Source organism: Schistocerca serialis, chromosome 4, assembly GCF_023864345.2.
Source record: "Schistocerca serialis cubense isolate TAMUIC-IGC-003099 chromosome 4, iqSchSeri2.2, whole genome shotgun sequence".
NCBI classification, from domain to species: domain Eukaryota; kingdom Metazoa; phylum Arthropoda; class Insecta; order Orthoptera; family Acrididae; genus Schistocerca; species Schistocerca serialis.
This window is the reverse complement of record NC_064641.1, coordinates 434,090,582-434,107,326: the sequence shown is the minus strand read 5'-3', so window position 1 is coordinate 434,107,326 and position 16,745 is coordinate 434,090,582. Positions and strand designations below refer to the sequence as shown.

General features: G+C 42.4%; 1 protein-coding gene across 1 annotated transcript in view; it reads right to left on the bottom strand.

Moving 5' to 3' along the window:
- Positions 1-10,004: 10,004 nt before the first annotated feature.
- Positions 10,005-16,745, bottom strand: part of LOC126475036 (cholinesterase-like) — a 157,744-nt gene continuing 151,003 nt past the window's right edge. The window contains exons 11-12 of the mRNA XM_050102581.1: positions 11,965-12,146; positions 10,005-10,544 (exon numbers count right to left, since the gene is read on the bottom strand). Coding sequence (XP_049958538.1) covers positions 11,978-12,146 — 169 coding nt within the window. The 3' untranslated portion in view covers positions 10,005-10,544; positions 11,965-11,977. The remainder of the gene's footprint in view (positions 10,545-11,964; positions 12,147-16,745) is intronic.

The following is a 16,745-nucleotide window of genomic DNA, read 5'->3' as shown; positions in this document are numbered from 1 at the left end:
GACGTATCATGGATCACATGTCACTCCAACTGCCTGCACGTGCCCCACACCTTTACAGAGCCTCCACTAGCTTGAACAGTCCCCTGCTGACATGCAGAGTCCCTGGATTCACGAGTTTGTCTCCATACCCGTAGATGTCCATCCGCTCGATGTAATTTGAAACGAGACTCGTCCGACTGGTAATATGTTTCCAGTAATCAACCGTTCAGTGTCGGTGTTGCTGGGCCAGGCGAGAGGTATAGCTTTGTATCGTGCAGTGATCAAAGGTAAACGAGTGGGCCTTCAGCTCTGAAAGCCAGTGGCGTAGCGTGGTTGTAAAGATTGGGGAGACTCCACATTTATTATAGGTAGACAAAATAGTACAATAAACAATAATTTAAACAAATGAAACAAAATGCGTCAAATAAAACAACAACAACAACTGCTACTACTACCACCACTACCGCCGCCACTAGTAATAATAATAATAATAGTAATAACTAACTTGTTCAAGGAACGATGACAAATTTGTAGAACTCCAGCAGCAAGAGAAGAAGCACTTATATTTTCTTGTATACAAGTGCAATGCGCCTGTCTTTTCTTTCCACGAATGAGTCTGTAACTCGGTCTACAAAGATCTGATCACTGGATAACTCTCCAAGTAGTGTCTTTTCTATTGCTAACGTGCTCAAACACGACAGCAGGGTGTTGGGCATTGAATTCTTTAAATAATTCTTCACTCGTTTAATAGTACTCATGCTTCGTTCACTACCTGCTGTAGTTGCAGATAGGGTCAAAACCAAACGCAGGAACTTCGTTGTTTCTTCATAAACAGTGTCTAAATCATTGTTGACAATGTACTTTAAGAGTATTCTTGGAGATAAGTGTTTCTTCACATCAGCGTATATGTTACACACTGCATTTTCAAGTTGTTCTTGTTTGAAAAATGGGTACTGTACTAATAACTGAAGCAGTTTCAACTTTGGAAATTCTTTTTGATAGTTCGGGAAACACTTTTCGTTCAAAAGTTCACAAACTGAATTTGGGGAAACTCTTGAAATCTTCTTTCCATCTGAACAATTCGCAAATCCAGTATCACGTAAGTTAGTGCCCTGAGAGATGTCTTTTGACTGTCACGGAATGATAAGTTGCCATTCAAACACAAACTGCATTTAATGCATTCATCAACGAATGTTTCCGTTCTTAATCGTCGAAAGTTTCTGAAAACAGTTCTTATTTCGTCGTGGCGAGCAGTTATACTGACAGATTTTGACTGAAGAACATAAAAGAATTGAACAACATAAACAAAGCAACCTCGGTAGGAACAAAGTAAGTAGACAAACGTAGGATCATCCATCCGTCGTTTCATTCTCATAGCACAGCTCAAAGATTCTGGGTCCCACTGAGAGTCTGTATCATCAATTGTATAATTAAAAATACTATATGGCTCTGAGAAATGACTAGATATTGTTCAAACTGCCCTCTAAGGAAAGTTCCAGTGAGTGTTTCTTGCATGTGGCAGGTTAAATCCTTTCTCTTAGCAATACGGTTCGTTTTGATGATTTGCTGAAAAACGAATGGAATGCAGTAAAATCACTTACAAACATGCGTACTTGTCGTATGATTTTGGAGGCATGTAACAGTACCAAAATCAGTTGGTGTGTGTAGCAACGAATAAACAGCGCATAGGGACAGAACTGCTTCACCAATTGTTGTAATTCTCTTTTTCTCTGCCCGCCATTGCGGAAGCGCCATCATATGTTTAACTAACCACTTTTCTTTCCACATTCCGTTCTTTCAATACTGCATGAATAATGTTTGACAAACCTTCAGCAGTTTTATCTCCAGAAACATCGTAATGTCCAACGAATCTTTCCTCAATTTTGTCTGCAATACAGTATCTGAATATTATACTCATTTGACTCTCACATGACACGCCTAATATTTCATCAGCTTGAATCGAAATGAAATTGCATTCTGAATGTCAGATCTTATTTTCTCATTAACTGCCAGAGTTATCATTTCTATTACATCATTCTGTATACCTCGAGAAGTTCCTTTAAAGGTTGAAGATGATAACAGATGGTCTAGGATTAACTGCTCTCCTTGAGCTAGTATATTCAACAATTCCAGATAGTTATCTTTGTAGCTAGAGGATTCCTCCTCTCAATGGCCGCGAAAGGCTAGTTCTTGTTTACAAAGAATTACAATTGCCTGAATAAGACAAGCCAATACTCTCATGTTGTATGCAACTTGTTCGTTGTATTTTATTGCTGTCAGACGAGCGGCTTCAGAAAGGGCGTGCTCAATTCTACTTTCGACCAATAACTGAAATGATTCTTTGTTCTGCGGGTGACATTTTGATATCTGATGCTTTGGTGCTTTCCAGTCAAAGTTCTTTATTGTACAAATGCCCTCATTGCACCATTCCTTTTCACCACCAAACAGAAGACATATATAACAGTATAATCAGTACTGCATTCGCAGTCAGCCAAGTATACTTTTCGTACCAGGCTGCCTGAAATGTGAGTTTTTGTTTGGCTTCACTTAAAACTACACTGAGTATAGGAGTAGGTCGTTTCTCCTTCTATTCGCACTTTATTTCGTACGGTATGTTAATGTAGAAATAGGGGTTTTTATTAAAAATTCTATAAGGTGTTCAGTTGCTCGACCACTCATGTTGGCGACACAATGAAAATATGCACTAAAATCTCACAAGAATGACTATGAACACAAACCGCGCTACTGTTCACTTCCGTGTTAAAATCCTGCATAGAAGCGGTAGAGACTAGTCTCGATACCTGCTAGCTAGTGCAGCGCACCGGCCATCGTTGAAGAGGGGAAGTGGAGGGGGCGCAGGTGCACACAGCCAGGTAAGGAGAAGGGAGGCCGTGACTGAGAGCACTCGTCTCTCAAGCAGGCAAATACACGAATACTCGGGGTGCGGCGCGGGCTACAAGACTGATGTCTTCGCACATTTAGAGCTCTTAGCAGAAAGTTATTCATATGTTTGTTATGTACTACTACTGAATCTTTTTTAAGCACGAATACATGGGAGTCTCGAAGTCTCCCCTCACTCTACGCCACTGCTGAAAGCCCACATCGATGATGTTTCGTTGAATGGTCTGCACGCTGACGCTTGTTGTTGGCCCATCATAGAAATCTGCAGAAATTTGGGGATTGGTTGCACTTCTGTCTCATTCAACGATTATTTTCAGTCGTCGTTGGTCCCGTTCTTGCAGGATCTTTTTCCGGCCACAACGATGTCTGGGATTTGATGTTTTACCGGATTCCTGACATTCGTGGTACACTCGGAAATGATCGTTGGGGAAAATCCGCACTTCGTCGCTACCTCCGAGATACTGAGTCCCATCGCTTGTGCGCTGACTGTAACACCACGTTCATGCTTCCTTAAATCTTTATAACCTGCCTTTGCAGCACCAGCAACCAGTCTAACAACTGCGCCAGACACTTAATATATCACATACATAATTTTAGAAGTTTATGTATAGATTGTATTACTGGTTTAGATGTTATTTTGATCACTTTTTGGGACTTCTGAAGAAGGCTATATTATTAGACTTGAAACCATGGTCGAGATTTAGAATAAACATAATTAGTGCAACTGTGGGCTGTTTTTCATTCGAGATAACTGATCAGCAAAATATAATTTTTATCACTAGAATTGTTATTATGTGCACACTAAGCTAACATCTTGTGACTATAAAGAAGAAAGTGTTTGAACAATGACAATGACTACAATGTCTGTGATGATTAAGAGGGCATCTAAGGTGGTCGAGTGATAACAACATGCTACTTGGAGTGTTTGCTGTGCTTGTATAACAGTCCTTCGTACTGACTCAATAGATTGAAGACCAGTTCTAGGTTGTTCGTGCAGGCAAAAAATGCGGTTAGGCAGAAAGTTATGAAATCCGTTGGCAAGTTGTGATATTTGTCAGTAAACTGCGAGCCATGGCGTGTCAATATATGCAATGTATTTCACTTACACATTTCAAAAAAACAACAAACTTAATATCAAAGGCATTGTTCTTCAAGATAAGCGTAAATTAGTTATGTGTAATGCAGTAGCAAATGCAAGTTGGCGTTTTCCACGACGTGCCTCGTTATACTTCGCTTCCACATCTCAAGGAACAGGAAACATAGTCCTCAGAGGAAAAAATCTCTTCTCCTCTATGCGGCATGGATATATTTACTGGCAATAACAACAATTTTGAAATTTCAACATTTTGTTGATGTAGGTTCATCTTTTTATTTCCTGAAGATATTATTACAAACTGTCAGTTGTAGTACATATGTTTTGATGATTAGTTTCGAATCGACTTTTTCATTCCCAAGGCTGACCTACTGAGGCTGCACTGAATGTGCCTCATCTTAACGACAACGATCTAAAATTGGCAATACATGCATCACATAGTGATTGCAGATAAATGTCATAATTTACTTATGCTCATTAGACAAATGTGGGGTTCATTCTGACTTGTATAGTGAGTGTATGCACATTGTGACATGCACAGTAAAACGGTCTACTTATTTTTTTCCCCTCTTATACCCCTGGTGACGTTAATACATACTGATCAATTTCGTTTGTGTTCCTCTTTATACACAGTCTCCTTTATACACAGCTGATTAAGTGGGGTTGCGGCGTGTAGTAGCTAATGTCATATGTAGAGAAATATTTCACCCACATACCAATACCGACCTCAAGTGTTAACACATATTCCACAATCAATATTTAAAATTATAAATAACTACATACCATTTTTAAAATTTTTCCACAGATTACAAAATAATACGTAATTATGTGAAGAAGTCCATAGAATATGTTTGCATGAAACTAGAATAAAGGACATTATTTGTTTGGTAGCTAGTCATAATCTGACAACAAATGAACGAATGTTGGCGATCCTTATTGTATCAATCTGGTGAGTAGATTTGACTTTGTATAGCTGTGATCTGTGACGAGCTGAAAATTGCCACATTAGTTTGCGAAGGAAATGTGCAACTCATTGGTTACCAGAATTACGGCAAGTTCGTAACATATTCATCTCCGTTTGCTATTTTTAAATGTGTGAAAAGTCAGCAGCTCCGCATTCTGCTGCAGATTCGAGGATGAGATGCTGCTACAGGGCTGCTTCAGCTATTTCAATGTCCATATGGAGATTTAAAAATTGTTCCATTCACTTAAAATCCCTTCATTTCAGCAGAACTTATAAATGTCAATCTATACTAAAATCTATTCATTGTACAGTCATTTTACAGCTCCTGCTTGTGGCAGCGTTTGAAAGTACTATATGCTACATGGAACAGTAGACGTTGTTTTCAGGTATTTCATAATAATTCCAGCAGGTCCAATAAAATTTAATGACTGCATTAACATATTTTTTATCGTATTACTTTGCTGCAGTTATTAATATTTTAGCACTTCAGTCCATTAAAATCGACTACATTGCAAAACTCCTCTCTGTTAGAAGCATTCGTGTAACGTAAAACGAATCTTCTATTTTACACGTTTATACTGCACGAAAAAGTAATGTCTCCTCTGACACAGATGTAAGACGATGTGCAACGTTTTGGTTCAGCTTCCTAATACGGTGAATAGTCTGTCTTGTATTTAATGATGTGGTTCTTAGTGTCATGTTCCGTTGTCTCTTTCTCCTGTGGTATGGGGTTTACTTCAGGTATATGTAGCCATTTCGTGTGTTGGTACTTTGGTGACGAATGCATTTTATCATTGTGCTACCATTAATCTCATTTATCAAACCGATAGTTATCAAAACTATAAATTCAGGCTCATTAGCTCTGGAGATAATTGACTACTTTCGCAGCTTGAGTAAAACAATTAATAGACAGTTCTTTCATCAAGATGACACGAGGTGGACCATTACAGCATGCACTAACGTTTTTACTAGATCGTGAGGTATTAAAGCAGTCATCTTTCGTTGCACTGTTCAATTGAATCAGCGTCTCTACTCTACTAATCTTGATGTCGACAAGACTATAAAGGCTAATGATTCTCTCTGTATAGACATGTGGAAGTTCTTAATTAGACATAAAATTTTCGTCCATGTGATTGGTACGTAGTCTCACCTACAGTATTCGCTAACACAATAACATGATAGACTTTCATAGAAGAGCCAATATTTTCTGCAGCGGAAAAGACATAGCCGACATTAATGAGAGAATATGAATAATTATTCAAACAATATCAGCAATATTGGAGAAACTTTTACTGTTTATTTATTTAAAATTTAAAACACGTATATCTTAAATATAACTTTGCTTATGGTCGCTATCGAAACGTAACTTCCCAGTATAAATCGGACTTCACAACGACACACTAATCTTTTGTGAGAATTTTTGATCATCTGCATTCGTTCTAAATCATATAAACGATGTTGTCTAAGAAAAACACGAACATCGCTTTGGTCTACAGACACCACAGAAAAGCCGAGGAAGGCTAGTAGGTGTTCCTAGGGCACGAGATTGGAGGCTGATAGATCTACGCCGCTTCATCGAGCAACGAAACAATGAAGAAGGGAACAACAGTACTGCAGCATAATAAGATGTTCAGCGGTTCTCGGGTGGAGATATGTGATGCACTCTGACCCGACACCATGTGGTATAGGGATATGAAGATTTTGCTAGATCTGGTACGTCTGGTATCGAACGTACACAGAAACCAGTAACAGCAAGGTGTGTATGCCTTTCTCAGTCTACAGTGCTATGGAGTGGGCAGCAGCAGTGGTTCTCTGGTGGGGACCAGAAGTAAATTCATCAATGCTCAGGTTGCAAGAATATAGATACGTAAGCATTGTTTATGCTACAACAATGCTTCAAGTCCGCACATGGGAGGCAGGACGGGCGTCGGATCTACTATCCTTGGCAGCGGTGCATTGTCATGCAGCGTGGGTCGGAGCAGAGCGTTCTCACTTGGCGCTACCTGACAATGGCTGACGATGAGTAAGTGCTGATGCTGCAGCCATGGGCATACAGTGGCACAAATATTGGTGGGGCTTGTGCTGAAGTTGGTGTCATCCGGGGAGTGAAAGTAGCCCTCTCGCCTCCCCCCCCTCCCCCCCCCCCCCACACACACACACTCCACGATGTCCGGCAGGCAGCGTCTGGTGTCGCCAGTTATTACACCGTCAATGGTTAGTAGGATATCAGATCGACCCTCGATCCCGTCAGTGTCAGATGCAGAACTGTAGCAAAAGTATCCGGACACCCCCAAAAATATACGTTTTCATTTTCATATTAAGTGCATTTTGCTGCCATGTACTGCCAGGTGCTCCATATCAGCGACCTCAGTAGTCACTAGACAGGCTTCGAACGTGGTCAGGTGACTGGGTGTCACTTGCATCATACGTCTATACCCTAGATTTCCACACTCCTAAACATCCCTAGGACAACTGTTTCCGATGTGATAGTGAAGTGGAAACGTGAACTGACAAGTACAGGTCAAAAGCACACAGGCCGACCTCGTCTGTTGACTGACAGATACCGCCAACAGTCGCAGAGGGTCGTAACGTGTAATAGGCGGACATCCACTCAGACCATCACACTGGAATTCCAAACTGCAAGTACTATGACAGTTAGGAGTGAGGTGAGAAAACTTGGATTTCATGGTAGATCGACTGCTAAAAAGCCATACATCACGCCAGTAAGTGCCAAACGACGCCTCGCTTGGTGTAAAGAGCGTAAACATTGGACGACTGAACAGTGGAAAAACGTTGTGTAGGGTGATGAATTACGGTACACAGTGTGGCGATCTCATGGCAGGGTGTGGGTATGGCGAATGTCCGATGAACGTCATCTGCCAGCGTGTGTAGTGCCAACAGTAAAATTCAGAGGCGCGTGTTTCATGGAGGGGGCTTTCACCCCTTGCTGTTTTGCGTGGCAGTATCACAGCACAGGCCTATGTTGATGTTTTAAGCACCTCCTTACTTGGCACAGTTGAAGAGAAATTCGAGGACGGTGATTACATCTTTCAACACGATATAGCAATTGTTTATAATGCATGGCCTGTGGCAGAGTGGTTACACGACAATAACATCCCTGTAATGGACTGGCCTGCATGGAGTCCTGACCTGAGTCCTACACAACTTCTTTGGGATGTATAGGAACGCCAACTACGGGCAAGGCGTCACCTACCGACTTCGATACCTCTCCTCAGTGCAGCACTCCTTAAAGAATGGCTGCCAAGAACGAATATGCCGCTGGTAATGAGATGCAAGCATCACCTCCTCGGAGCTTCAGCGGTGGACCTACTATAGTTCGAATGTCATGCACAGAGCCCATTTAGCGTGTTTGCCAGTTACAAAACGCTCACAGACTTCCATAGTGGCCAGAGATCGACATTTTCTGAATAGAAGGTATACTAAAGATTGGGGAATTTATAAACCTTTTGTATTTGTATGTGTTAGCGACTGAAGCTCCAAACACAGCAACGAAGTTGTGTATTATGTCCGCTGTTTGATATTAGATGTAGAGTAAATTAATGCCTGAAGTCACTGTTCATGAACGGCAAGCGTTCTTCGCTCCTGCATTCACTAAAAAACCACACAGCGTGGAAGGGAGTCACAAAATAAAACTAGTCATGCTCTACATTAAACACCAATAGCAGCTGGAGGTAAAGATAGTAGCCAAATTAATTAAAACACTCTGAAATATGGAAAATTTATAGCTATTTTTCTGGGGCATGGAAGGAACAATTGTGATTAAAAAAAGAAAGCCGCAGTAACACTACATGCCAAGCGGCGTTTGGAAAGATATCTAAACGTTGAAATTATAACAGGAATAAAGGAAAAATAACGTGAACGATACTGTATACATAACTATAAAGTTCAGTATAAGAAAATAACTCTACAAAAGTTTAACGTAATTATATATATAAATCTAATTTGATCTGCAATTGTACACCGTTGTTAGCAAGAAAATGGTGTGGAAAGAATTAATAAATAAATAAATTTCAACGAATAAAAATTTATTGCAAAAGTGTTAGATCCTTTTTATGGGTACAGCTCTGTGTACATGATATTGATTCGTTGATCTCCATATAGGTTTCAAGTGGCAATTCATAGTGAAGCTATGTTATTTTTCCTGTTTTCATACAAGAGTTCGATAGGGCCCTAATAAATCGACTCCGTCAATGTCAACATAATCCATTTTTAGCCCTCTCTTTTTTAAGTACAATCGTACTCAAAAGTAAGATTTCTTCTCCTGTACAAAATAATACCAATAATTACACAACAAAATGCCTGTTACATCATAAATTGGATTTTTTATGCACTGTATTAATATGTTACCGGAAAGTATTCCACTTAGCTGCCAGTGCTTTCGAACTAGCCACTGAGAGAGGCCTGAATAAATCCTTCTCTCATAATAGAGAAGTTCAGTCGTACTGAATGTCCTAGACAAATCCTTACATCAATTTCATCAGCACACTTTATACAGTCCAGGTATGCTCAAACAATGTCACTCTAAAAACAAATTACGTATGTCAGTTACTTTACTAAATACGTATTTACGTCAGCAAGTATTCATTTTTTTATCTATCAACACTTTAGTCGAAAAGAACCCAGAAAACTTTCTTAATTCACTTCTCTCAATCTGACACCACAATTAAGTTTTCAGGTTTTGAAATTAAATTTATTAATAAATTTTGTCAGCGTCATTTTGTAATACGTGGGATCTACTTAATGAAACCTATTTTACGTTAATTTTAATAGCTTTAGTGTAATGACCTGCATCTACACACTGCTGAGGTTCGATCCATTCCTTACAAGAATAGAGATGATCGGCTGGCTATTGGTCAGGCAACACTCAAATTGTTACTACTCTGAAGCTACTGCAGTATACTTCGCAAGAGTAACGCTTAAACACAAATACATAGTTGTTAGCTGCATCGTGTATCAGTAAATATGTATAGAGATTGTGAAATGCTGTAAAGTATTTTATTAATAATTCCTTTTCACTTTTATTTTCTCAAGTCACTGAGAGGAAATTATTAATTTTATTACAATAAATACAAAAATAATACATTCATCCTTAAGTAAATAAGATAAACGTACATGAAATTAATAATTCCATCTTACTGAGAAGAGAAAACTGAAAACTAAGTGAGCTATAATGGACAGTACCACAAGTTGCACTTGAGCCGTTTTCCGAAATTTCTTAACATTTGTCACGTTTAAGTATCAGGATTATGTTCAGGGAAGATGAAACTGACATTTCGCAGTGACTTGCTACTTATACTTTAATGACTTTGTGTCGAGTTTTTGATTAAATCCTTTACTGGCATTCAGTATTCAGTAACAAGGTGTTGTTTCTCCTCTTCTCTACAACCGGTGAATATCTGTAACATTTGTGAAGTATCTGTATTATATTCAACAACGTCTAAACCCCACATTAAAGGAGATATTTCGAAGTGCTCAGTAATTATGCATTAAAGATGTTTGGTTCAAATTCTTATTGAAGTCCTTTCCTTTTAGTCATTATTAATCTGTAATGTGCTGTTTTTCCTCTCCTCTGCAATCAGTGAATGTCTGTAACAGGAAACAGAAATAATACATACATATATTTTAAGAGGTAAGTAATGAAATGTTAGCCTACTCCTAAAATACTTTACAGCATATATAAACTTATGTTGGAGGGAAAATTGCATTCAATAGCAGCTGAAGCACGTGGGACATTCCTTATATTCAAGAAAGGATATAGAACTAATTGAGAAAATTATCGAAGAATAAGGTTACTGAATAAAACAGCAAGGTATACTAAAAAATCATTACAAAAGAATGAGCAAAACTGCTGTAGTTAACTTAACAGAAGAGGAAGCAAGATTCAGGGGACGAAAGTGCTAACATAACAATCTTGAATCAAACTGTAGAAAAACATACAGACCAGAGTAAGGAAATATATTCTCCTTTGATTTCATTAAACCGTTTGATCGCGATCTAGACAACAAAGGTATCTCTGACAGTTTAAGGGAAGTCATAAAGTGCATATATGAATAGTCGCTTGTATCTGTTGTAGGGAAGAGTATTCAAAATAGCTTTAGAGAGCATCGGGGATAAAGGTGCAGCTAATCCCTTTACTTTGCCCAAAAAATCAATTCTATAATCTTACTATACTATTTGATAACTAATAGGTAACTATTACTGACACTGGATAATCTGGGAACAGAAGCATGTCAACAGTAAAGAGAGTTCGCTTCATGCAACCAGAAGTTACCTGGTAAGAAACGAAGACAATTGCAGTTTACGTGAAAAAGTAAATTTTGTCATGCATTGTAATACATGGGAAGTAGTAGAACAAGTAACAAATGATAAGTGCTTCGCGTGCAATAAGTCACACGATGGCGGAATTGAGTTTGGAAATTAATATCGAGAAACTGAGGTTAATGAATGGCAGCAATAACGTATGGGAACAAAAGCTGGTTAAAAAAATAAATAAGATGATGCACTAAGAATCCAAAGTGCACAAATTAAATTCCTGAGATGTGCCGTAGGACGCACATTTTCGTACAAGAAGTTCAGAAATAAGAGCAGAGTTACTATTAATAACATGAAATGAAAAATTAGAAGAAGGCTGAAGCGAATGTGAGGAGCACTTCAGTAGGACGGAAGACAGACGCACAAAAAATACTACATTTATATTATGCAATACGAAGAAGCTACATGGGGAAACCCTAAACGAGGTTAAAAGACAGACTAGTCTCAGTAAGTAGGCCAAACAGGTGATGTCTAATATGTATAGAAGAACATAACGATGATGACACCGTAGATGTAAATAATAATAAGCTGTGAATTACAGTTCTCTTGTTCCTTTGCTTTCCCGGTCTTATCAAGATTTTGAAATAATTCTTGCAGGGAGGATCGTCCTCTATTAGTGTTTAGAAATTGTATAAAGGGTTTTTCCATACCGTTAGAAGAGTTTTTGCAGCAAGATATTCATGTTAGTACTTACTTCTTGTAGCATATCATATTGTGTCAGGAAATGGCATGAGTGGCACGTTCTCTCTCCAGAATGCCATGCGCTCGCCATATGGGTCGTGTGCGATCGAGAAGTTGGCCTGCATCAGCAGGTACCTGTGGCTGGCTAGGTCGTACGGCTGCCACACCACGGGATCCGCCTCAGGAGTAGGGTTGCTGTTGAGACACACAGTACATGCATTATCCTTTACGTCTTCTAGAGATCCTCATAAGAAAAAGTGAACAGCAAGACTAAAAGTTACTTATTAATTACGTGATGAAGGAAGTTCAAAATAGACCATGGTTAATTCACTGATATTCAGTTATATAAGCATTCCACAAAAAATATCAGTAACCTTGAGGAGAACTGGCGACTGTTGGAAGGAACATCAACTCTATAATTGAGAATGGCTTCAGTTCCGCAATACCGAGAGTAATTAATTTTTTTTATCTTTATTGTAATATCATGCCTCAGCTAAGGCGGGCCGGTAGTGGCCTACATACGCCACTCTTCGGCCAAAAGACACAACATAAATACATGGAAGGCATAGAAAACAGAAAAAAACATGGTAAATACAAATGAACACTGCACAAGGGGTCAGACGTCGTTCGATGGAAGACACTGTGATGAAGGGTGGCACCACTTGAAAACAGATGAAGGCGTCCAGGTGGAGACACGAATGTAGGAGAAAACACTGATGAAGACACTGTACACAAACAGAGAGACACTGACGCACGGAAAACACTGGCGACGATCATCGGCGAAGCACTCACACTGACGAAGGGTGGGGGCGGGGGGCTGCCTCCAGGTCAAAGGGAGAGGTAGGAGCGCGGGAAGGTGGGATGGAGCCAGTGGGAGAAAGAAGGGCGAGTGGGGGGAGGAGAGAGGGGGGATGGAAGCCTGGGGAGAGGGGTGGAAGCAGGAGACGTGGGAGAGAGGAGGGGTGAAGGAAGGTGAGGAGGGAGAGTGGGAGCCCTCCAGGAGAAAAGGGAGGAGAGAGTCAGAGCTGGTACAAGGGGTAGATGGACCGGATAAGGACATCATCAGTGATGGGGTTGGCAGAGCCACCTTGGTATGGATGGTGTGAAGACAGAGAGCAGGTGGGATGCAAGAATATAGGCATGGCAGTGGGCAGGGTTGGGCGAGGATGGGAGAGACAGGTAGGTGTGGAGGATTGAGCTTGCGGGAGGTGTAAATGATCTGTATCAGTTCAACGAAAAGGAGAAGGTGCGAGAACATAATCAAGTCATATAGGATTCACATGGGGAATGGGAGACAAATGCGGTAGGCAAGGTAGAGCACAAGTCGTTCAAGGAATTGGAGGGACTCATAGTAGGTGGGAGGAGTGGAGATCCATGTGGGATGGGCATAGCAGAGAACAGGGCGAATGAGGGATTTGTAAGCGTGTAGGATGGTGGAGGGGTCGACCCCATTTGCGGCCAGAAAGGAGTTTGAGGAGGTGGAGTTGCGAATGTGCCTTGGCTTGGATCATCAGGAGATAGGGGTTCCAGGAAAGGCGATGGCCAAGGGTCACACCAAGGTACTTGAGGGTTGGGGTGAGATGAATGGGATGGCCATAGATGGTGATATAAAAATCAAGGAGGTTGAAGGAAGGGGCGGTTTTGCCTTTAATGACTGTCTGGGTTTTGGAAGGATTGACCTTGAGCAGCCACTGGTTACACCAAGTGGTGAACCAGTCAACATGGGATTGGAGAAGATGTTGTGAGCGTTGCAGGGTGGGGGCGAGGGCAAGGAAGGCAGCATCATCAGCGTACTGGAAGAGGTGAATGGGAGGTGAAGGTGGCGGCATGTCCGCTGTATACAGCAGGTACAGAAAAGGGGAGAGGATAGAACCTTGGAGCACACCGGCGGAGGGGTAGAAGGTGTAGGAATCTGTGTTATGGATGGTGACATAGGAAGGATGGTGGGAAAGAATGGAGGAAATCAGATGGACATAGTTAATAGGAAGGGCAAAGGTTTGGAGTTTCAAGAGGAGACCGGAATCCCATACATGATTCAAGGTCAAGGGAGAGGAAGATGGCGGAGCAACGGCAGTTGAGTTGTTTGGTTAGGAGGTGAGAAAGGTGGAGGAGAAGGTCATCGGCGGAGAAGGACGGCTGAAAGTGGGAAGGAGGCGGTGCTGGTGGAGATGTTGCTGGATGTGCCAGGTGACAATGGATTCCAGGACCTTGCTGAAGACTGAGGTAAGACTGATGGGATGGTAGGAGGAGACAGTGGATGGAGGTTTGTCAGGTTTGAGGAACATCAGGATCTGGGAGGTTTTCCACAAGTTGGGGTAGAAGTCGGTGGACAAGACCACATTATAAAGTCGGTCCCGGGTGGACAGGAAGGAGGTGGGGTCATCATGAAGGATCCAGTAAGGCGGTGGAAGGCTGACCAGTACATAGAGGTGTTGCACTGTCATGACCGGGAGTGGTGTTGCATTTGGTGTGGAGTCTAGAGATGTGATCATGAGTAGTGATCGGGGCATTGAGTTCGGTGTGTGTAATGTTGTCCAAGTACTGTAAGCGAGGAGTGAGTGGAGGGGCAGAGGTGTCAGCTCAATCACGGACATCATGGAAGAAGTAATAATCGAACTGGGGATCGTCAGGGATGGTAAAGACATCAGAGAGGGAAGAAGCAAAGTGGTTGGCCGTATTAAAGTTATAGGGAAAGGGGCGGTCATCATGAAGGATCCAGTAAGGCGGTGGAAGGCTGACCAGTACATAGAGGTGTTGCATAAGACGGGTGCATGTCTGTTGCCAGTCCCAGTATTTGTTGGCCACAAGCAAGTTTCGGACGTGTCATTGGAGCTGCCGGTGGCGTCGTAGTGTGTCGAGGTCACACGTGTGAAGGAAGGCATGGTAGAGGTGGTGGGATTCATGGAGGAGGAGTATGGCCTGTGGGGATAAAATGGGATGGTGTGGGTGGATGGCGACAATAGGGATGTGGGCCTGCACAGCCACAGACAAGGCCTGGTGGAGAAAGGAGGTGGCATGTGTAATGTCATCAGGGTGGTGGCAGATGAGGGGGTGGCTTTTGATCTGAGTAGTGAGGGTAGCATGGTACGCATTCCAGTCAGCACAGGAATAGTCATGGACATATTTCTGGGGAGGGTCGAAGTGAGGGTCAGGACGGGGGTGATGACTGTCTGATACTGTGAGCAGGACATTGAGATGATCGCTGCCAATAGGGTCGAGGACGCCACCATCATGAGGCCAAGGAAGTTAGGGGAGTCCAGGATGACATAGGGAGTGGTATTGGATTCAGGGTGGGTGTGATGGGGAATGGGAACGAGGTCACCTTGGAGGGTGGAGAGAAATTGATGCCACCGCTGTAGCTGGGTGGTGGAACAACTGTGGATGTACAGGTTGGCGGCAATCACGTAGCAGGAGAAGCTACAGTCGATATGGGAAAGGAGGTCGAAAGGAATAGGGGCAGAGGGGCAGACATAGATGGTGGTGCAGGTAAAGGTAAGGCCAGGGAAGAAGAGACTGAGGATCAGGTGTTCTGTGGGGTCAGGAAGGAGGGGTTGGAGACGAACAGGGGTCTGGCGGTGGTGGCCAATGACTACCTTTCCACGTGCTATCAGGAGGGCATTATGAGAGCGGTGGAGGAGGCAGGGCAACATGTATACAGGATGTTGGGCTGGACAAGGGTTTCATTCAGGAGGATGGCATCCACACACTGGGTCATGAGGGTATGCAGAAGGAGGTTCTTGTTAATGGGAAGGGAGCGGATGTTGTTGAACAAGATATGGTGCTGTCGCGCCATGGTGGGATTTAAACAAGGATGTCAAGGCGGGAGAAAGTAAAGTGCGTGAGCTTATGGGAGTAGGTGATGAAGGTGTTGAGGTGAAAGATGGAACAGGCAGCGAGAGAGATCTGTTGGAGGGTATGGGAACGCTGAAAGTGGTGGATGTTTTGAAGGACAATGGTGATGAATCTAATGATATCCTCAGCTGTGGGGAGGGGGTGAAAGTTGTTACCAGGAGGAACGGGACAGGCAGGCACAGTGAGTTTGGGAGAGATGGAAGGAGGCCCGGGCCTTACCTTTTTAGGGAAACGGGAAGGGTCGAATTTGTAACGGCGGTTGAAAAAAAGGGCGCCCTCTTTGAAGAGGTGGTCGATGGAGGGGGCGGACTCTGAGAATTAAAAAAATGGTTCGAATGTCTCGGATCACTATGAGACTTAACATCTGAGGTCATCAGCAGTCCCCTAGAACTTAGAACTACTTAAACTTAACTAACCTAAGGACATCATACACATCCATGTCCGCGGCAGGATTCAAACCTGCGACTGTAGCGGTCACGCGGTTCCAGACTGTAGCGCCTAGAACCGCTGGGCCGCCCCAGCTGGCCTCTGAGAATACATGAAGAAGGTAGGGGTGGTAGAATTATGGATGCGGCGAGCCGCACGGATATCAAGGTTGGGATGGGCGTTAAGCTCTGCCAACACCTCCTCCTCCTTGATCACTTGGCTAAGCCGAGTGATCATGGCGGTGAGGGTCGGCGAGTGGCACAGGGGTTGAAGTTGACGAGAGGAGGGGATGGATGGAGCAGGGGTGAGGGAGGCATTGGGGCCGAAGTGGATACGGGGGATTCACGAGAGGAATTAAGAGTTCTCTAGTATGCTATATCCAGCTGAAACCACTCACTAAAGATGAGATTCCGTTGAATAACCTAACTGCTACGTTTCGTCTACTGTTCGAAATAATCGCAGACCATTAGGCTGGGACTGAACTTGTGTAATTTGGACGGCCATTGCTGCTAAAAT